The following is a 20,926-nucleotide window of genomic DNA, read 5'->3' on the forward strand; positions in this document are numbered from 1 at the left end:
GCGAAGGGCGGCTGCCGCTGGTGTATCAGCAGCTCCGCAAACTGCTGTAACGCCGGGGAAAGGCCACGGCTTTCGTTCTGCGCTGTACGCGCCGTCCGCCCTGCGCGCAGAGCTGCTGCCGGGCTCTGCTGCCGTCATCGGTCAGGTGAGAGCCACACGCTCCTCTCTCGTTTTCTCATTCTCCTGATTTTTACACAACACGACACATTTATGGAATCACAGCATGGTTTGGGTTGGAAGGGACCTTAAAGCCCACCCAGTGCCACCCCCTGCCCTGGGCAGGGACACCTCCCACCAGCCCAGGTTGCTCCAAGCCCCGTCCAACCTGGCCTTGAACCCCTCCAGGGATGGGGCAGCCACAGCTTCTCTGGGCAACCTGGGCCAGGGGCTCACCCCCCTCACAGCCAAGAATTGCTTCCTCACATCTCATCTCAATCTCCCCTCTCCCAGTGCAAAACCATTCCCTGTGATCCTGTGGCTCCCCTCCCTGATCCAGAGTCCCTCCCCAGCTTTCCTGGAGCCCCTTTAGGGACTGGAAGGGGCTCCAAGGTCTCCCCGGAGCCTTCTCTTCTCCAGGCTGAACCCCCCCAGCTCTCTCAGCCTGTCCTCCCAGCAGAGGGGCTCCAGCCCTCCCAGCAGCTCCGGGGCCTCCTCTGGCCCCGCTCCAACAGCTCCGTGTCCTTCTGCTGTTGGTGCCCCAGCGCTGGAGGCAGCACTGCAGGGGGGTCTCACAGAGCGGAGCAGAGGGGCAGAATCCCCCCCTCGCCCTGCTGCCCACGCTGCTGGGGATGCAGCCCGGGCTGCGGGGGGTTTCTGGGCTGCCAGCGCTCGTTGCTGGCTCATGTTGAGCTTCTCGTCCACCAACACCCCCAGGTCCTTCTCCTCAGGGCTGCTCTCCAGCCCTTCTCCGCCCAACCTGGGTTTGTGCCTGGGATTGCCATGACCCGGGTGCAGGACCCTGCCCTTGGCCTGGTTGAACTCCATGAGGTTCACACAGTCCCACCCCTCCAGCCCGTCCGGGTCCCTCTGGATGGCATCCCATCCCTCAGGTGCGTCACCGTGCCACACAGCTTGGTGTCAGTGGCAAACTTGCTGGGGGTGCCCTCCATCCCACTGTCCATGTCACCGACAAAGACGTTAAACAGCAGCGGTCCCAGTACTGACACCTGGAAGACCCTTGACACCAAACAGCTGCAGTGATGGAGGAGATTTTCCAAACCCGAATAGGATTTATTCACCTACGAGCACAAAGAAGGGACGCTGCAGCGGGAAGCCCTTCGGTGCCGGGTCTGGCTAAACCCAGTCACATCTTCTGACTCTATTATTGTTTTACTTCTGTTATTAGCAACTTTTTAATTAAAACCTTTTAAGTCATCGGGGTAATACCGAGCAGGCAGATGGACGGGCTGAGCGCGAGGAGACGCACGCAATCAATCTTCGGGTGTTTGCTTTGGTGGAGCGTTACTGGATTTCAATCTCAAATTTACATCAGGATTTATGTCAGCAGGAATTGCAGAATCCTTGGGGCACGCACACAGGGAATGAATCAGCTTTCGGGAGGTCCCGGGGAATAAGAAAACCTTTTTTTTTTTTTTTCTGAAGAAAAACTAAGAAAACGAATTTTTTCTTTAATTTTGGTACCAACTTGTAGAGTTTTGATGCAATTTGAACGCTGCGATTGAAGTTACCTCCCCCCCACAGCTGCTACAGAACAGCTCTGCGGTGTTGATGTCGACGCTGACCATTTATGGAGCCGCAAATACCAAATTCCTGCACCCCGTGTTTGAAATGCAGCGGGGCAAGAACGTTTTCCTCGCCCATTTCGGCTGACGGGGGAGCTGGGTTTAGCGGCGGCAGCAGGGACGAGGCGCCCAACGATGCGTGCGGAGGGAAAGCCTCTACTCCAGGTTAAGTTAAAATAAAAGCAAAGCTTGTTTGGGGCAAGGTAGAACGTAACAGGAAACATGAAAAGCACGAGCTAGACTAAGCTGACGACTGCTGTGCGCAGCGACAGCCTTGGCTGGGTAAGACCAGGAAAATGGAAACTTTGGGTTCCAAAGCTGTTTTTTCACCCAACGAGCTGCCGAGACCAAACGCTGAGTTGGAGGGTCCTGAGCCCAGCCCAGCACCTCCCGTGGGGGTTGTCGGTATGAAGGGATGTAGCGTCCTCGCGGCCGCGGTGGGGTTAGAGGCTGCCCTGGAAGAAGAGCCCAGCCCTGGCAGGTGCCAGGGTGGAAGAGCGTGTGTAGCACTGGAAAGCAAGATGGCGAACAGGGAAAAAGGGTGTTTCTCTGTATTTAATCAGCTTCGGCTCATTCGCAGTTGGATTTTGGTTGCTTTTCTTTAAAAAGAACACCAGCTGGCACTTGAAGAGCTGCTGCTTGAAGTCATTCACCACATTTGATCGTTCGCTCTTTGCCTAAAACACAGTACAACATTTCAGCGTCTCGGACTGAATGGCGGTGGCTGCGCCTGCCTGAGCCGGGAACGCAGCAAAGGAGCGGTGGATTCCGGATGGGAGCAGCTGGCGATAACTCCAGAAGGATTTGGCCAGGCCCCTGGTGGTACGTCCCCACCACACCTGGAATTCGCGGCGCTCTGAGGATTTGGGGATTTTTTTGGATTGCAACCAACCTCCTGTTTCCCCGGGGAGCAGCTGGAGTTCCCAGTTACCTCTGGTGGGTCAGAGCCTGCTGCCGCGGGCAGGGCTGCCCTCGTACACCAGCGCGCTGTCCTGGAGCGCTTCCTCCGCCTCGTAGCTGCTGTTCTCCAGCTCCGTGGCCGCAGGGCACAGCTCCTGGTGGCACCACCTGAGCAGGGAACGCAAACGGTTTGTCCGAGCCCCGTTACGCAGACGGGGCTGATTTCAACGTGAGGTCTGCCCGGTTTGGATGCCCCTCGTCGCTGCTGGAACGGAGGTTCCCCTTGGCAGGGAAAAGCCATGATGTTGACAGCAACCAACCCCGCACGCCGTTTGTCTCCATCTGTGACGAGACGAAGTTTGGGTCTCGCCACGGCAGGGGGTCAGATGGCCGGGAGAGGCAGAGCAAAGCCTGCTGCACTGCGCAAGAAATCGTCGCAAACAGTCAGGGCTAGAGGAGGTTTTCACCTACCTTTGAGCAGCAGCGATGTCTGTGGAGGAAGCATCAGGCCGAGCTGCATGTTCAATTAAAAGAGCTCCTGTGGAAGAGTAGGAGACATCAGTGTTCTGGGCTCCAGATTTTAGGGAGCAAGGGCTCATGGGAAGTGGGTGGTGGCTACTTCTCAACAGCACTTGCCGGTTTGAGATGCCTCAGCTCAAAAGAAGCTCCACACGCCCCGGCAACGCGCGCTGGCAGCCCAGAAACCCCCCGCAGCCCGGGCTGCATCCCCAGCAGTGTGGGCAGCAGGGCGAGGGGGGGGATTCTGCCCCTCTGCTCCGCTCTGTGAGACCCCCCTGCAGTGCTGCCTCCAGCGCTGGGGCACCAACAGCAGAAGGACACGGAGCTGTTGGAGCGGGGCCAGAGGAGGCCCCGGAGCTGCTGGGAGGGCTGGAGCCCCTCTGCTGGGAGGACAGGCTGAGAGAGCTGGGGGGGTTCAGCCTGGAGAAGAGAAGGCTCCGGGGAGACCTTGGAGCCCCTTCCAGTCCCTAAAGGGGCTCCAGGAAAGCTGGGGAGGGACTCTGGAGCAGGGAGGGGAGCCACAGGATCACAGGGAATGGTTTTACACTGGAAGAGGGGAGATTGAGATGAGATGTGAGGAAGCAATTCTTTGCTATGAGGGGGGTGAGCCCCTGGCGCAGGTTGCCCAGAGAAGCTGTGGCTGCCCCATCCCTGGAGGGGTTCAAGGCCAGGTTGGCCGGGGCTTGGAGCAACCTGGGCTGGTGGGAGGTGTCCCTGCCCAGGGCAGGGGGTGGCACTGGGTGGGCTTTAAGGTCCCTTCCAACCCAAACCATTCGGTGATTCTATGAAGGTAGGGACCAAGCTTCCTTTACAACTCTACCCTTTACCCAGAAGGTGTGAAACCAGGCCATTCTAGGACCGATTCCTAGCCCTTTCCTAGCTTGAAATCCATCGTTCCTGTCTTTCCCACTACCTGTGTAGATCCTCGCTAGGCTGTAGGAGAAGTCTCTTGCTGCTAGCTCCATGGTCAGTGCTCCCTTTGAACCAGCTGCTCGCATGAACCGTGTGAGGCTGCTGACGGCATCCCGCATTCGCTTCACGGCGGGTTCCAGTCTCACCGTGCTCGAAGCCCGCTCCAGCTTTTTCTGCAAAGAAACAATCACAGGAAAAACGACAGCGTATTTACCTTCTGCGAGGAAACGGGGCTGGTGAGATCCCGAGCGAGCACACCCAGCAACGACTAACAAAAAGTTTCAATCAAGGTGGCTGTAACTCCCGCTGCCGTAGGTGGAGCGGCCAGAGCACGGCAGCGGCAGGAAAGGGGACGTGGCCAGAAGGAAACTCGCAGCCTTGCCTTCAGGACGGAGAATTCCTGTCAGCCAGACCCAGCGCGTTGCCATTTCCGTGCTGGCTTCCCAGCCGCACCCGGGGACCAGTTCACATCCCCGGTTCTCTCTAATTGCATACCTATTATCAGGTAATAATTAGATGTGACCTCCCCTGTTCTTATATTTTCACTTCCATTCAGGTGCCGGAGCTCTGTCCGGGCAGGAAAATTCAGATTTAAAAGAACTTTTCTCTGCAAGTGGTGTCAGGGGGACAGGCCCCGGGACCAGAGTGGCTGTCTTCTGATGGACCTCAGGTGCCTAAAAGCAGCACCTAAAAGCTCCCCCTGGTTGAGCTAAGCTGCTGTTCCTCCAGTGTCCCAAATATCTTGTGAAAGCACAAGCGACGCTCTGCCCAGAGTCTAAAATAATTGCTCTTTTGACGTGGCATGCCCACGGCTGCCTGGGTGCAACCGGCAGAGGCCGGCCTTTAATCTGTGTTTCCCGTGTTATTCCCTCGGAGGAGGGATGGAAGGAGGAGAGCGTGCCTTCCGCAGGGAGCTGCCAGGCTGGGGGGCCAGCGCGGTCCCCCTGAAGTCACCCAGGCGGAGAAGCGCCCGGCTCTCACCCCCGCAGCCCTCACCGACCTCCAGCCCCCGCGTCCCCCCCCCGCAGCCCCAGCGCTCCGGCTCAGCCCGGCAGCCCCGCGTGCTGCCGGGACATCTTCACACTATTCAAACCCGTCTCTGCGGTAGAACTAAAGGATTGCCTCGGACAGAACCGCACAAAGGAACCGTTACACATGTAAGTAGCGTAGCAGGTGGTAGGAGGCGCTTTTCGTTAATTAGTCTCATTTGCAGGTTATTTATGAAGCTAAAGCCTGTAAGGATCTGCTGCGCAGAACTAATTTTTTATGGTTTTGAGGCGTTCAGTGCTGAAGCGATCACGCAGTTCCTCTTGCTAGCAGGCGAAAAGGCGGCTCGTTTGCACAGCGGGACTCCCCGGCTGCACAAGCTGAACCCAGTTTTGTTTTCTGCAGTGGGTCTGCGCGTGACGCCTCCTGCCTCACCACTGCCCTGTGTTTTCTGACGAGTAATACAAGAAAAACACAATCCTCAATGGATGCTATTCTGTGCTCCAGGCAAAGCCGTACATAAATACTCACAGCATATGCTGTACAAATACAAAAACATCGTCATTAAAGCGGTTCGGTCTAGTGCCAAGATAAAGTCCAAAGAGCCCTCCAAGCCCACAGAATGCTAATAAGAGGTTTTAAAAGTGGCTCGGAGCTTGTTGCTAACGAGGATCAAAGACCCCAAAGGCATAAACATATTCCCAGCAGCTTGGGCGGACGCCAGCATCGCACAGGCCAAGCACCGGGACGACATCTGCGCTTCCGTCCGCAGCCTCGCGCTAACGGCCAGGGTACCACCAGCCGCGTCCTACGCTGCCTGGCTTTTAAGGCTTAAAGAGCTGGGCAGTACCCACCAGGGATATAAAAACATCATTTTAACCTTGGGGGGGGGTGTGTGGGGGGGAAAGACATCGTATTTTCTTTGCTCTCCAATAATTTACACTTTTTATTTTTTTTCGGATGACACTCGTTCTTTTCCTAACCAAAAGCACTGAATCTTCCGAAAGATCAAGCTGGGTTTTTCCAACATCCTCCCCTGCATTTGCGAGCGAGAGGCTGGAGCGCTGCTGCGGGGAGCGGAGGCTCCTGTTTCCTCTCCTGCGTGTTGATCTGCTCCTGTAGGGTATAACTTGTGGGGCGGGGGGGGAGCCACGCACACGGCAGCGCTCTGCCCATTGCACCGTTCTTGTCCGGCTGAAATCGCCAGAGAGCAGAAGAGCTTTAGAGCTCCAATATTTCCGATTCCTTCGGTTTTTACTGAGGCATTTTAAGATGCCGCTCATTTGTCTGCTCTCACGAGCTACCAAGCAAGATTGTCAGAATGGTTTTGACTCAAAATATTAGTCGCGAGCATTTAAAACTACAGCAACAGGAAGAACATCCGAAAAAGGGCTAGAAGCACACGTCTCATATTAATGCTTCCAGCAAACGTGTAGTCTCACTTTAATAACCTAGATTTATTTCCTGCTGTGTTAGAATTGTGGTTATGGTCTGAAAAGGACTTGAAAACACTATCACGTGTCCTAGATTGTACGGCCGATTTATACAGCTGGAGTTTCAGCCCCACGCAGTCGTTCCCGATGCGTGAGCCGGCTGATTCCGAGCTCTGCGAGACGCTTGCAGGGCTGGCGTTCAGAGACACCACTGTGCTGCGATGTGACCAAATTTAATCTGAAGTGACTAAAATGCAATCATCAAGTAATTCCCCGGTGCCATTTTAGAGTCACTTTTCAGATTGTAATTGAATTCTAAAGTACACCCAATGCTCTGGCCCAAAATTCCAGCTAATAAATTTTTAGTATAACATGAAACGAGTGCCGCGGTGCAGTATCCAGCTGAACTCCCAGCACGGCTGCGCTGGGATCCAGGACTGTCTCTCACCCTTGCTCTTCTCCCCATGTGTTCTCCTGAGACTTTGCAGACTAATTACCTCTGGCCAGGCTGGTTTGTAACAAACCTGCCTGCGTGAATTCGGCTTCTCATAATCACACTGTGCAAGGATGAGGAAGTTCTCTGGGTTTCCCCTTTCCTGAGGATAATTATGACATTGGGTTCCTGCTCCTGGATGACAGCACCAGGAGCGGTAGGTGTCCCACCATCGACAGAGGCAACTGACACAGGATAAAAGCGAAACTGGGTGGCAGTGGGGTCGGGGGGGAAGTTACCCTGAGATGTGACCTTCAGAGAACAAAGTGCTTTGCTGTGCCAGCAAAGAACTAATGCCACTTTCTCCAAAGCCAGCCTGTCATTGGGCACAAATCCCGCAGACCGAGAACCTTGATGGACCAACATAAAATCGATTGTACGAGTTTTGTGTGCATCAATAAAAAAGGAAATGGATTGGAGCAGTAAAAAGCCCTTTATGAAGGGCTAAATGATTTCCTCACTAGATGGGAATGGGAAGGATGTTTCCAAATGAGCCAGGCTCCCAGAAACCAAAAGAATTTGGACACCTGGAGGTCAAAAAGAGGTTGTTTAGAACCCGTGAGTGAAACCCTGATTTTGGTGTAGGAAGTCGGCACATTCCTGCCCGATGCCACGGAGGCACTCTGCAGAAATACCTCCCAGTCTGCCCTTCCAGTGCCGGGATACCGAAGGCATAAGGGAAAAGCTTTCAGACATGCCCAGGAGAAATTTGCTGAGCATGATCTCTCACATCCAGCACCGGTGCATCAACACTGCTCTCCCAGCCCAGCCCGTTCCAGCCATTCCACTGCCACGCTGCGGGGGCATGGAGGCAGCCCCCGTGTGACAGGAACGGCAAATGCAATAGCACTTACGGGAATTTGGAGACCTTTTAAAGTCAGTGCTCACTTGTTCACCCTCCTGTCTCATATACAGCGTGATTTGTGGGAATGCAAGAGCAATGATGAGCTTGTTAATTAATAAATCCTGATAGCTGGTGTTACTGCTGTGCAGGTACCTGCTCTGAATCACACTGCAGTGTTCTGTAATGCTCCTCGGATGATTCAGTTGTTCGGAAGCTGGAGGGGCCCTCTCAGCTGCACCAGTGAGGAGCCTGGAGGACTGCAGCGTGGCACATTTGTGGGGTATTCATTTAAATTAGCCTAAGTGTAAGTCTGGAGGCCAGCTTCTTTCCCGGTTATTTTAGAGCCTGCCACCCGCTCCGCTCCTTCTCCACTCCATTACATTCAGTGTCAGACTACGCTGCTTCTGATCAACAGCTGGACCAACTGGCTTTTTAATTAGCAGGTGTGCTCAGTCCTGCTTATGAGCAGATCTGGGTTTCTTGTTTGGCAGTCAAACAGGTATTTTTCCTTTATCAAAAGTCATCTGAGAGGATGGTAAGAAGACACTCGTCTCTGGAGGTCAGAGAGGTGCTCTGTACAGAATACAGCTGAGCTGGGGGTTTGAAATGTAGCAGAAGTCGCCAATTGCAGGCACTGGTGAGGAGGAGTCAGGCTCTTGCTCCTGTTTTTGAAAGACCTATCCAGTGGTCAATGCTGCAGGGAGTGCAGTGACCCAGACCTTTCCTTCCTTAGGGGGTCTGGATGAGAAAGTGACGGCGACGCACAGTCAACTCCAGCACTCCAGATGCCCAGGGTTCCCTCGCTCTATCTGGGCTAATGTAATCTGGATTGTTCCATCTGGATCAATAATCTAATCTCTGAGAGAATACCCTCTGATATGCTGATCGTGCCTTTCAGGCTGGTTCCTGTCTCCCTTTGTGGGACACATCAAGCCAGCTGACGCTCATTTACCTTCATGAAATCCTGAGCTGCTTTGAACTCTCCATGACTGCCTGTCATCTGAGCACCTTTAACAGAGCCGCCTGTAGGTAAAGCCAGAGAACGGCAAATCTAAAGAGGCTGCAATGGAATTCCTTTGGCTCTTTCCATCTCCTCAGTAATAATAAAAATAGAAAGTCATAATGCAGTAGGTAGCCCTAGTGAAGGTTTAATATTCAGCAGTCTTGTGGTGTTTTTCCAGTTAAGAAACGAACCCACAAAATTATTTTGGATTCAGGAAGGTGACTCTCGCACATTAAAAATATACTTATATTGGTACCTGTCAGGAGGACCTCTGACAATGCAAAGCTCTTCACTGCTGAAATGAAAGTATCTGCATTTTTTGCAGCACATGAGGATCCCAAAATGAGCACTGCCTGCATTCTGCTTTTGTAAGTGCTATTTAAAGAGCAGAATTGTGAGACACCTTCGGAATACTTTCAATACTTCTGAAAGCTTTCAATTTGGTCGTATTCCCTACCAGTCTCAGCCTGAAGTATAAACACCAAATAAGACTCTGCCAAGGTGGGCAAATCAGGCTGTCGGGTGCTTTTGATGTGGGCTCACCTGCACTGTGGAGACGAACACAGCCATGACCTCTCCTTGACTCTTGGTGAGGGATCGCAGGACATCGAGTGACAGGATATTTGTTGTTCCCTCCCATATGGAGAGTACCTGTGGGGTAGAAGAGACGGTGGAAGAGCATGAAGGAGCCTTTTGGAGCAACTGCAATAAAGGAAGGGGAACAGTGAGGATCCAAAGACATGGGGCAGAGCTAAGGGCTATCAAGGAAATCTCCAGAGATGTCTTGCCTCACCACCAGTGGAAAGGAGCAGTGGTGAGAGAGCTAGGAGGCCAGCTCCATTACTGAGCTAGGAGACAACCCCAGCGCCAGGAACAAATCCTGTCCCTCCCTGGTGATGACTGGGCTCAGCAGGAAGGCAGCCAGGAAAGACCTGCCACGCCTGGAGCGGGTCTGGGGAGGACTATGGGGTTTTTTGAGTTTGTCTTTAGCAGGCAACCACAAAGTACTGTGCAGGGGACTAGGGGACACACAGGAGCTTCTTCCGCTTCTCCTGCTTCCTTCTTACCAGAGCATCGCGGAGTATGACTGGCAAGCCGGTGTCCTCCATGTAACCTTGTCCTCCAAAACTCTCCATTGCCTCAACAACAACAGCAGAAGCCTGCAAAATGCAGAGAGCTGACATGATCCACATTGTACAAGGGGAAAAAGCTGCCAGAAACCTCAAACATCACACAGCAGCTCCTGCTGGGAGGGGACTGACTGGATCCCACCGAGGCTGTATTTGCTGAGGCAGGTTGCTCATCATATGCAGGAGGAGCAGCTCAGGGAATGAAGACCGAGTAACACTGAGAGAGGACCTGCAGGAGCACTCGGACCTTGGGAGGAGATGCAGGGAGAGTCTGTGTCAATACAGTCCTCTCTAGGTAATGATAAACCCGCGGTTTGCTTGGTACATGGTACTACATGTCTCTGGTCAGTACCGCCTCCCCAGGGAGGGGGTTGAGTCACCATCCCTAGAGGTATTTAAGAAACATGTAGATTTGGCACTTCAGGGCATGCTCTAGTGGCAGAGATTGTAGGGGGTTTTTTGTGTGTGTATGGTTGGACTTGATGATCTCAAAGCTCCTTTCCAACCATGAAGATTCTATGCAGATTCTATGGTCCGGGAGAGTCCAGGAGGTGTGTGAGCTTCTGTGTATTTAAGCTCAAGACAATCAGAAGAGGGACAGACCCCTGAAGCTAAGGCTAATGCTAAGCTATTAACACCTTCTCTTCTATTTATTCCTAACTAGGGAAAAGATATTGCCTGTGGCTCAGTGCCCCACCTTGGTCTTGGAGCAGCTGGAGCAGCATTCCTCTGTGGCACATGCAGTACTTCACAGGCTCTGTCTGTTCTGATCACACAGCTCATCTGTGGCCTTGAGAGCAAAGGGACAAATCTCCTACCCACAAGCTCCAGCCTCGGGGCAAAGCAATAATTGCTGCAGGCCCTGAAGCTCAAGGTCATTGCTGCCCTTGGCGTTGGCTGTGTTAATCGCTCCGTTAATCACTCCCCTTTCCAGCTCTGTGGTTGCTAGTGTGCTACACAGCCCCACTCTGGGCTAATCAAACTAGTTGTTCCATACCTGCTTCCCAGTGTACAGTTTGGCAACTGGTATCAGCAGCCTCAAGAGAAGCTGGTCTTGCTCACTCGCCATGTTGGTTTCTGCAAGTCCAAGCAGCCGAACGATCTCCATAAGCAGAAGAAACGCCCCTCGTGTCTGTACCTGCAAGCAGAGAAGTGGGGAGCTTCACTGACGAGGATCTTTGACTCAGGCTGATTCCAGCCTGGTCTGCTGAGGTGCCACGAGGCTATCTCGAAGGGATGCGCAATACTCGGACCTGGGCAAAATGCCACCCCTGCCCATATAGACCCAAAGCTTCAGAGACAAAGACCACCGACCAGCTAAGGCACATAGAATCACCGAATGGCAGGGGTTGGAAGGGCCCTCTGGAGATCACCCAGTCCAACCCCTGCCAGAGCAGGGTCACCCACAGCAGGTGGCACAGGAACGCATCCAGGCGGGGTTGGAATGTCTCCAGAGACGGAGACTCCCCCACCTCTCTGGGCAGCCTGCGCCAGGGCTCTGCCACCCTCACAGCAAAGAAGTTCCTCCTCATGTTGAGATGGAACTTCCTATGGTCAAGTTTGTGCCCGTTACCCCTTGTCCTGTCCCCGGGCACCACTGAGAAGAGCCTGGCCCCATCCTCCAGACACCCACCCTTGAAGTATTTATAAGCGTTGATAAGATCCCCCCTCAGTCATCTTTTTTCCAGACTAAAAAGACACAAATCCCTCAGCCTTTCTTCATAAGAGAGGTGTTCCTGTCCCGTAATCATCGTTGTAGCCCTTTGCTGTCCCCTCTCCAGCAGTTCCCTGTCCTTCTTGAACCGGGGAGCGCAGAACTGGACCCAGCACTCCAGATGTGGCCTCCCCAGGGCAGAGCAGAGGGGGAGGATGACTTCCCTCCACCTGCTGGCCACGCTCTTCTTGATGCCCCCCAGGATGCCATTGGCTTCTTGGCCACAAGGGCCCATTGCTGGCTCATGGGCATCCTGTCATCCATAGCATGAAATGTGGCAGTGTGGAGCTGCCTCTCTGGGACACTGCAATCTAGTGTGAGGAAAGGGGCGATGCCATTTCATCAGGCCTACTCGGAGCCTTATCAAAGCTCCCATCAGGCATCCAGGTCACAAATCCACGTCCTTTCCAAGGGTAAGGGATATGAGACCGCACATCTGATGGTCAACCTCTGAGCACCAGGATCTGCAAGGTATTTCACACATTTCTTGCTGAGCAACTTACTTCCCTGGCAAGGCGTGTGATTCAGGAAGCGTGAGGATATGGAGCTCTGTACCCCCGGTGCATAATGACGTGCTGTGGGACTATATTGGATCTGGCCTTTCTTTCAGAAGTGGAGTTCTGGCCAGAGGCTAAGAGATGCTGGAGCTTCAGGTTACGTTTGACAGATGACCACTTTCCCTCTCCCCCACCTTGCAAGAAGATTTTTAAATACCGTTTTAAAAATGTGCGTGCACCTGTTGCAGCCCAAGGGCAAGTGTTGGTGCTACACTGCTTAAGAAAAGAAGTAGTGGCTGGATGGGTGGGAGGAAGAGAACTGCGTGCTTAGAACAACTTCTACCTCTGACTGTTGCACACAGAGGCAGGCTGGCTCTGCTCATTAGCAGCTGAGGATGTCTACCCTCTTTCTTTGCCAACAGATTCAGCTTGGCTCCCAAAACCCTTACCTCCATCCGGGCTATCGTCTGCATGTGTAGGGGATGGTCCTTGAGGAGCTTCCCAAAGGCAACCCGCCTACAGGCGTACTCCCTGCTCAGACTGATCATCCTAGAGAGAATACGGCCAGGGAAAGCAGTTAGACCAGCCACCTTCCACTTCTGAGCTTTCCCTTCCAGCCACCCCCACTGGAAGAACCCTGCTAAGCTGTAGCACACCAGCCTAGGTCACCCACCCACAGGCCAACCTTCTCCAGCACCGCTGGCTGCCAGACCTGTGCCTGCAAAGGCATTAGATGTCAATCGGCTGCAATGCTGAGCACTGCAAAGTCCCCTTGTCCTGGTAAGCTTCTCCTTCAGCTCTGGGGGGATCCATGCTGCCTTCACCTTCTCATGGAAGCCACTGCACCAATGACATTGTGGATCCGAGTTATGTTCAGCATGTTAGAGATGGAGGCCACGCCACGACCCTCTGCAGAGATCTGAAAGCATCAAGGAACAAAGGCTGATGGAAGCCTTTCACACAGTCTTGGAAGCTGATGTGTAGCTAAGTTGTGTCGACAGACAGATATAGGCAGTCCACTCCGTCTCTGTCTGTCCTCAGGCACCACATAGATCTGCTTGCTTTAAAATATGGCTGTCTCATTTTAGCCACATCTGTCGCATAAGCAGAGAGGTGGCTTTGCAGACCATGTCAGCAGGGTCAGTTCTGGTCCCTGCCACTCGTTCCTACCTGCGTGCTACACAGAACTGTCCCTCAGCTGGGCCAATGCAACTGCACTAGGGAAATGACCAGCCTAAAATGACTTTTTTTTTTTTCCTTTTTCTTTCCTCCTGTCTTTTCCTGAGCTCTTCTCAGCTCTGCCCCACACACAGCCCCATTGGTGAAGCGTTCTGCGAAGTGAACAGCCAGCCACAGAGGTGGAAGAGAGGAATTTCTTCAGTTGGTACCACTGCCAAAACCCCCAGGAGTGGACTGCCGTGCCAAGCCAGCCCAGCCCCAAGAGGAAGGTGAAACCTTACGTACTAGCTCTGCTTTAGCTCCATCCAGCCACAGCTCTGCTGTTGCCATCTGCCGCGTGCCCAACTTGTCTTTCAGCCTTTGCACTTGGATGCTGTTCAGCTTCCCTTCCTCATCTCGAACCTTCAGGAAGAAGAGGGACAGGCCGCTGGAACCCTGGGGCCATTGAAAAGGAATGCAAAGAGGATGTGATTACAATGAAACAATGAAGTGAAAGAATGTTCCTGCTCCTTCACCGGGTTCCACCATCAAACAGACCTCTTTTACATGTCCTTCAGCATCCGCTACCCTGGCCAGGGTTAGTGTCACATCAGAATCAGCAGCCGATGTAAACCATTTAAAACCATAGAGACGATATGTACCATCTGGCTGCTTTCTGGCCACTGTCTCGGTGCCGTTAGCTGCAGGAAAGGAGAAGATCATCTTAGCTTTATAGGAACTTCTGTATCAATCAATGCTGATTTTCGGTTTAAGCAGCAGCTCTTTTAAGTCACCTCTTGCTATCAAGAGGGAGTATGGATTAGCTGCTAATCTCTTTCACTGACCCTGGATAAGAAATGCAGCCAGAGTTAAGTACTAGAAAGGAAATATGCTCTGTTTAACTCCAAGCCTTTCCAGCAATTGCTCCAGACTACCAGCTGGTAATGGCAGTGCTTTGTAAGCAGAATGCACCACGCTGTATAATCCAGAGCCTCTGTTTCTTTAGAAGCTACCACAGCCAAGAGCAACAAAGGGTGCTATGGAATCAGGAGTCCTGCAATGGTGTACAACCCCGTAGCTTTCACTCCACAGCTGACCCTTTCACTTGTTCCACCAGGAAACCAACTGCAGCTTCATCAGATGGAGGTGACTGGCTCTGCTGCAGAGTTCTGAGGTTTCCTGGCCCATCACGCTAGTACTAACATTAGACAAGGACTACAAGTTGAAGACCAAGAAGGCTTTCTCAGTCCCAGCTGGGATGGGTCTGACCGTCTTGTTCAAGCTTTAAATTATAGAGCTAGACCTCAGTGTGTTATCTGTGCAAGGAACACAGCTCTATACCTGCCCGTACGTACTGCATGTGTCAGTGAACAGAAGTTGGGCCTTTTGTTGGTTAAAAAGCAGAGCTATGTAGAGGATTTGGATGACTTCCCCTGAAGTTTCCTAAACCAGCTCCCTGGCTTTATAAGTTCCCCACACACTTCATTTTCTCAGTCCTTGCTAACACATCTAGCTGCTGCTGCAGCTGCTTCCCACCCCAGAACACGTACCAACATCAGAGCCTCCCCTGCGCTCGGTCATCCACTGGCCAGAGGTCCAGAACTTCTTGGGGTCACGAGATGTCAGGTTGTCAAAAGCATTTTTCAGGGATCCAGGAATACCTAGGAACTGTTTTGGGGGAGGGAAAAGAAACTTAGATAATCATAACACAGTAGATTAAATTAGACAGTTGCCTTAATTAACACTGGTGCACCCTAGGCTCAGGACTGTCGGTCTGCAAGGAGGCGAGCGGGGCTCTGAGTGTCCTGCACTGCGGTGCGTCTGCATGTACTGCTGAGAGCCTGTGAAACTGCCCAGCTCCTACACGGCTGCTGGAGCACGGTGCAGACAGACGGCGCAGACTGGTGTTGCAAAGGAGAGTGCTGCGCGTCCCTCCCCCCCCTCGGATTTCTGCACCACTAGACATCTGGAGAGAGAGCTTTCAAAACAGCACACGTGCCAGGGTATCAGTGTACATTCATATAAGCTGGATGTGACCAGCACCCAAAGAGCTGCAGGGAAGAAGTAACTGCCTCATGCTTTTTTTCTTTTCATTGAATTTAAATGCCCAGGGCTAGCTACTTAAGGGCTAGCTCTTCTCTGCATCCTACATAGCCACTGACATCGTGCAAAGGGTGTCGGTAAGACGCAGTGTCAAATTTTCAGATTGGGAAAGTCTTGCTAACTTGGTTAATTTACATCAGGTATGGATCTGGCCCAATACATTTATCTGCCACTCCACACAAGGAACGGGAAAACAAACTATCTCATATGAAAAACATAAGGGACACCTTTCCAACTACCCGCAGTGCCACAGGCTTCATATGCAGCAAAGGCCTTACTGTACACAGTGCTGTAAGTAAACAGAAAAGCCTGGGCACAAAGACTTTGCAGCTAAAGAAGAAAGGCAGTGGGAGACAGAGCTGAGTCACAAAGCAAGGAAGGGCCATGCCCAGAGCCAGATGGAAGATCAGCTCTCCTCCATCCTTGGCCAGTGCTCCAGTCCCTAACCAGCGCTGCCAGGACACGGGCTGTGCCCTCAGGGACCAGCTGAGCACATACCTCAATGACTTTGGCTGCCCCATCAGTCATGGCCAGTGGACAGTTGAAACCTCCAGAGCAGCTTGAAAATAAGTACAGTTTGACAGCCTGATGCAGACGGCTAGGAAAAAAAAGAGAGTGAAAACAGACAGGTTATACAGCAGTTCAACAGCAGGAGGATAAACCATCTTGACTAGGAAGAGAGGAAGAAAATATAGCCCAAACAGGTGAGAATCAGACCGCTCATTTCTGAGAGGGCAAAAAACTGTTTCAGGCAGGAAGGGAGAAGAGGAGCAGCAGAGTTTCTCAGTCCCAGAGGGACTGCCAGTGCACGGCTGGATGGAAGGCATTGCTTGCCAGCTGGTGTGCATTAAGTGCAGTTTTAAAAAATAAGAAATGTGGGTCTATTTCCAGAGGCTGGAATACAATGAAACTGCAAGTAAAATCCCAGATCTTTAGCTGCATTACAACGAATGCACGTAAAGCTGGAGCAGTGTGGGGAACTGCCAGGCCCCAGAATCAGGAAGGTGACATCAAAGAATATTATGATCAACCGTGGGCCATTAGTTACGGCTTATCATTGCCGATGTGGAACATTACAGCGGACAGACACTGCTGTTCAGTACAGCGGTAGGTGTGCTTTTGTCCATGCATCATCTGTTACCCATTACACAACAAGAAGTTCAGTCCTACAGGATGCTGAATATACATTGCTAAGAATAACCAAGAAGGCACCAAGTCATTCCCATTCTCCCCCAGTTACCTCCAGTTGGAGTATCTTCTCTCATAGGCCTCAGCAATCAGCCCCTCTTCTGCCGCAATCTCTTTCATCTTCCTCCAGGCTGAGCAGGTGACGATCTGATCCACCCGCTGCCCCCAGGCATCATACTGCCGAAACACAGGGGGGTTCAACTCGCATTGCCACCCTAGAGGTCTGATCTTGGTTAGCAGACGGTTTCCAAATCTCTCCAGGTCCCGATTCACCTCCTCCAGTACCTGTGAAGCAACAAGAGCAGCCCTTCAGCACGCCCCTGGAAGGCAAGGAGCCTCAGTCCTCGCTGGAAAGGCAGAGGACTGACCATATTGTCCTGCGGTGCTAGTGGTCTCTTGCCACTTGGCCCTGCCATGCGTTCTGTAATGCAGCAGGACAGCTCGTCTGTCAGCCTCTGCTGGCACAGCTGGGCTCAGCTGACACTTTCTTTTTTCCCCCAAATCATTTTTCAAGTTACTTCTGGCAGTATCTCTGAATTTTACAAAAGACAGAAGCACTCTTCTGTCAGGGCTGAGAATGACACAGATGCACAGGAGCAGGGGAGTTGGATGAGACAATCTCCAGAGGTCCTTCCAACCTCAGCCACTCTGCGATTTACTGCTGGAGAAGAATGCCAGGGGAAGAGCTGCCAAAACTGGAAGGCTTTCATCTGCATAGGAAAACTTCCACTGGGCTCAGTAGTTACCTGCCTATCAGATTAGAAAAGGAGGGACGGAACAATCATTTCAGCTTCAGCCTGGCACCCAGGGGCTCCAGATTCAAATTCCCACCCTGCCTCCAGCTTCCTGAATGGCCCTGGAAAAGGACTTACATGCCCGTGTTTCTGCCAGGCTTGGCTGACCTGGATGGAGTAGTCTGTCCATAGTTAATGGAGGGAAACCAGCACCCGCAGAGGAGTGATTCATTCCAGCCCCCTTAGATACTTATTTTAAGGCCACAGGAATTGTTTCTGCAACTGCTGTTCACTGTCTGTGGCCAAAGCCAAGGGAGCTTGCCTAGAATTAAATAAGCTGACTTACAGATGATTAAAATTAGGCCAGGTGGAGCCAACCTCTAGCACTGGTGGACCCTTGTTAGCATAAATACATCCAGGACTGTAATGGGGGTCACAGAAGTACCTGATCTTTCATCAGAGGAATATTTTTTGCTGTTCTCTGCCCCTCCAAGAGATGCTCATTTCCTCAATATAACAATCATGGAGGTGAATCCTGTAGTTGCTGTACCCAAAATGGTGCAATTATAAAACGCATTAATTTGCTGTAGATGAAATACAAACACTGCTTCTCCCTTTCCCTGCTTCACCTTGTATTGACTTTTCATTAAACTACATCCCGTATGATTGATTCTTTCATCACTCTGCCGTTCAGCGTGCGTAATGAGGATCCAACACATGCTGTCCATTTACTACCCTGGAAGTCTCCATCCTCAGACCAGCCGGTTTGCCTTCAGGTAAATGGTGAAATAGCGTTAAAAAATCGCAAAACAAGCCAAAAACATTCACGAGAGCCCTGTCACTCACGCTGCCCTCCTGTTTGCTCTCGGTGGAGCTCAGCTGGGATGGGTGTATGCCTCCAATGCTTATCGGATCTTGACAACAATTTGAAGGTTGTTTTAGAGGCATAACCTCTAATCCAAGGTTCGTGGACTTTGCTGATCCCTGAAGCACAAGAACCTTTGAACTGTTTAGCTGGGAGGTTTTTGTGGGTGGAAGAATATGAGTTTAGCAAACTCTTGGTCAGCGCACTGCAGTGAACCCATCTACAACAGCACTCATCTCATCCGCATTTTCTAAAAACCCCCAAACCCCGACTGCCTAGCTGCGAGCTCATGCCCTGACCACACGCAGCCTTACAAACCACCATGTTGCCCAAGTGAACGTGTTTATTTCCCAGGAAAAAGAACAAAATCAGAGCTCCTACGTTTGTGACTGCTGAATGTAACAGACAGCAGCCCGGGCGTTCCAAAAAACGTACTATGGATGGGGCATCTGTAAACCACTGGGGTCAGGGCTGAAGCCGCAACACATCAGTATTTGCAGTATCTGCCGAGTGGCCTCATTCACCCTAATCAATCCTTTGATTTCCCAGGGATGAATATATTAGAAATGTGCAAATTATTGCACATTAAGAGTGCAAGCAGATGGTCCTTTATATTAAAGGACATATTTTCAGGGGGGGATCAGAGACCAACAGATACCTCTCCACAATGGTGCCCAGAAAAAGCAGGTGCTTTCTTCTATGTTCTCCAGAAATTGCCTTCAAACAAAGAAATCTTCTGCCCCATTCCAGGAAAATTTTTGTGTTCACCACTGAGCGCAGGTGAATTGTACAACAGGAATCAACCTCCAGCGTGGTGCCTGCTTCAGTGGGGCACGCAAAGCTCCATCTGTTGCTGCTCTCCTGGAGAGGAAAGTGTTCGTTTGGAGAGCCACCGCTCAGGCTGCAGACAGGCAGGTGCTGCATGGAGCAGAGAGCAGACTGGGCTCTCCCTTTCAGCGGTGAGGCAACACTGCCCCGCTGGGACCAAGCACAGAAACGTAAGGGAGATGCTGCTGAGTCTCTGGTAGATTTTGCAGCCTCTTTGTCTCTTTGGGGAAGAAGAGGGGAGCCGCTCTCTGCCTCGGTGAAAGACATCACTGATCCTTTTATTCTTCTGGAGATCTGAATCATGCTTCTTCCAAAGTTGCAGATTCGGAGCAAGATCTTTGTGGTTGCCCGAAGGCGTCCTCCTTTTCCCCTATCTTCTCTTCTGGCAAGTAGGCTGCAGTGGTGCTTAGGGAGGCCTCATTCCCGTCTTTTGGGAAGGCTGTGGCAAAAGCAAGCTCCCAACGCTGCCACCGCGCTCTTACTACCCTATGTCTGCAAGGCCACGCTGGAGAGCAAGCAGTGGCAGTAAGAGTGTCACCGAAAGCCAGGTTCTGCACCTGTACTCACCCGGTGGCTTTACAGGTCATGGCATTGCTTCTGCTGGAATAACTCACGGGATAGGTCACACTCTGCTCCACAAGACCTGCTCCTTGAAAAGTGGGAAACAGTTGTGGTCCTTGGGGTGACAGCAGAGGACGGACAGTGAGATAAGCTGCCTCCTCCCAGTGGTTTCTGTAGGACTGGACCTCACAGAACAGAGACCCGCAGCTCAGGGTCTTCCCCCACCTCTCTGCATCTGTACAGAGCTTTCCCCGTCCAAAAACCGACCCAGAAAAGCCAACAATCTGTGCTGAGAACAAGCAAAGCCCAAAGGGCCTTCACATCCTCTTGAGTGCTAAGCTGAGAGCAGCCCTGCTCCTTCAGAAAGGAATTTCCTTAAAAGCCCCTCTTTCCTGGGGGGAGAGAAGTGGAAGAGCACAGCAGAGTTTGCAAGCACCTTAGTTTTTTTCCCTTTCTCTGAAATTTCTTACTCTGGTTGACCAGACAACAAATGCCCACGCTGACAATCCCAAAACAACACTCGTGTTGCAATACCCAGACCAGTCCCAGGAGTCTTCCAAGCCCTTTCTATTTCTGCTTATGCCCTGGCAGTATTTTTCACCCCTGCACTGATTCAAAAGAAAACAAGTTTTAAAGAACGCAGATAAATCCCCCCCAGTTAAACGCCTGAAGGCACAAAAGGGCTCAAAGAAATGTTCAAATCACAGTCTTAAACAGTGACCTAGCCAGAATTGTAGTGTGCACACACAGAAACACAAGGATGCACGCCAGACCTTGGGAGGGAGGTGCGTTTTCAGGTAACTCCGAAGCAAAGCATCTTCCAGATACTGGTTCCCAGTCTCAGGCTGCTCTTGGAAGAGGTTCTCAGTTTCTCTCCTTGCAAGGGGCATTTCCAGATCTTCTAATACTTGTTTCTCCTGCGCACCGACCTGTTGCCCCTGCCCTGCAGTCGTGTTGATTCCTTTGCGACTTGGCGGTTGGCACCTCTCCCAGAGGCAAGGCAGAAAGCGACCCGACTGCCAGGGCTTGCAGGTAGCACTGGATCTCCACCGAGGCAGGCGACAGGTAAACATGATCCTGCAAAGCCCTTTACTGTGTCAGGCCAACAGCGCTCACCTCCGGACCCTTCCTCGGTTCACAGCAGCACCAGTCCTGTTTTGTTTTAATGTTGTGAAGTTATTCTTTAAAAAAAAATCAATGCCTTCTCTCCTCCCTCGGGGAGGAGTTTCCAGCAGCTGTTGTCGACTGAACTAGGGAAAAGGTCCTTGGAAGGAGATCAGAAAACGGTCTGGAAAAACACAAGCGCTCAGAAAAC

General features: G+C 51.9%; 1 protein-coding gene across 3 annotated transcripts; it reads right to left on the bottom strand.

Moving 5' to 3' along the window:
- Positions 1 to 1,237: 1,237 nt before the first annotated feature.
- LOC128917202 (acyl-CoA dehydrogenase family member 11-like) lies at positions 1,238 to 20,804 on the bottom strand. Of its 3 annotated transcripts, none has more exons than XM_054219879.1 (15): positions 20,385 to 20,804; positions 16,676 to 16,908; positions 15,934 to 16,033; positions 14,883 to 15,000; positions 13,891 to 14,033; positions 13,639 to 13,788; positions 12,999 to 13,093; positions 12,624 to 12,723; positions 10,961 to 11,101; positions 9,901 to 9,993; positions 9,377 to 9,484; positions 4,075 to 4,246; positions 3,114 to 3,180; positions 2,635 to 2,810; positions 1,240 to 2,419 (listed from the first exon to the last, which is right to left on the bottom strand). In XM_054219879.1, the coding sequence occupies exons 1-14, from the start codon at positions 20,682 to 20,684 to the stop codon at positions 2,684 to 2,686; spliced, it is 1,947 nt and encodes a 648-aa protein (XP_054075854.1). In that variant the 5' UTR covers positions 20,685 to 20,804; the 3' UTR covers positions 1,240 to 2,419; positions 2,635 to 2,683. The 3 variants fall into 3 exon arrangements, with proteins under 3 accessions (XP_054075852.1, XP_054075854.1, XP_054075853.1); XM_054219878.1 differs by having other exon boundaries at positions 1,241 to 2,419; positions 2,674 to 2,810; XM_054219877.1 differs by having other exon boundaries at positions 1,238 to 2,810.
- Positions 20,805 to 20,926: the final 122 nt, after the last annotated feature.

The sequence above is a fragment of the Rissa tridactyla genome, chromosome 13, assembly GCF_028500815.1.
Source record: "Rissa tridactyla isolate bRisTri1 chromosome 13, bRisTri1.patW.cur.20221130, whole genome shotgun sequence".
Classification (NCBI taxonomy): Eukaryota; Metazoa; Chordata; class Aves; order Charadriiformes; family Laridae; genus Rissa; species Rissa tridactyla.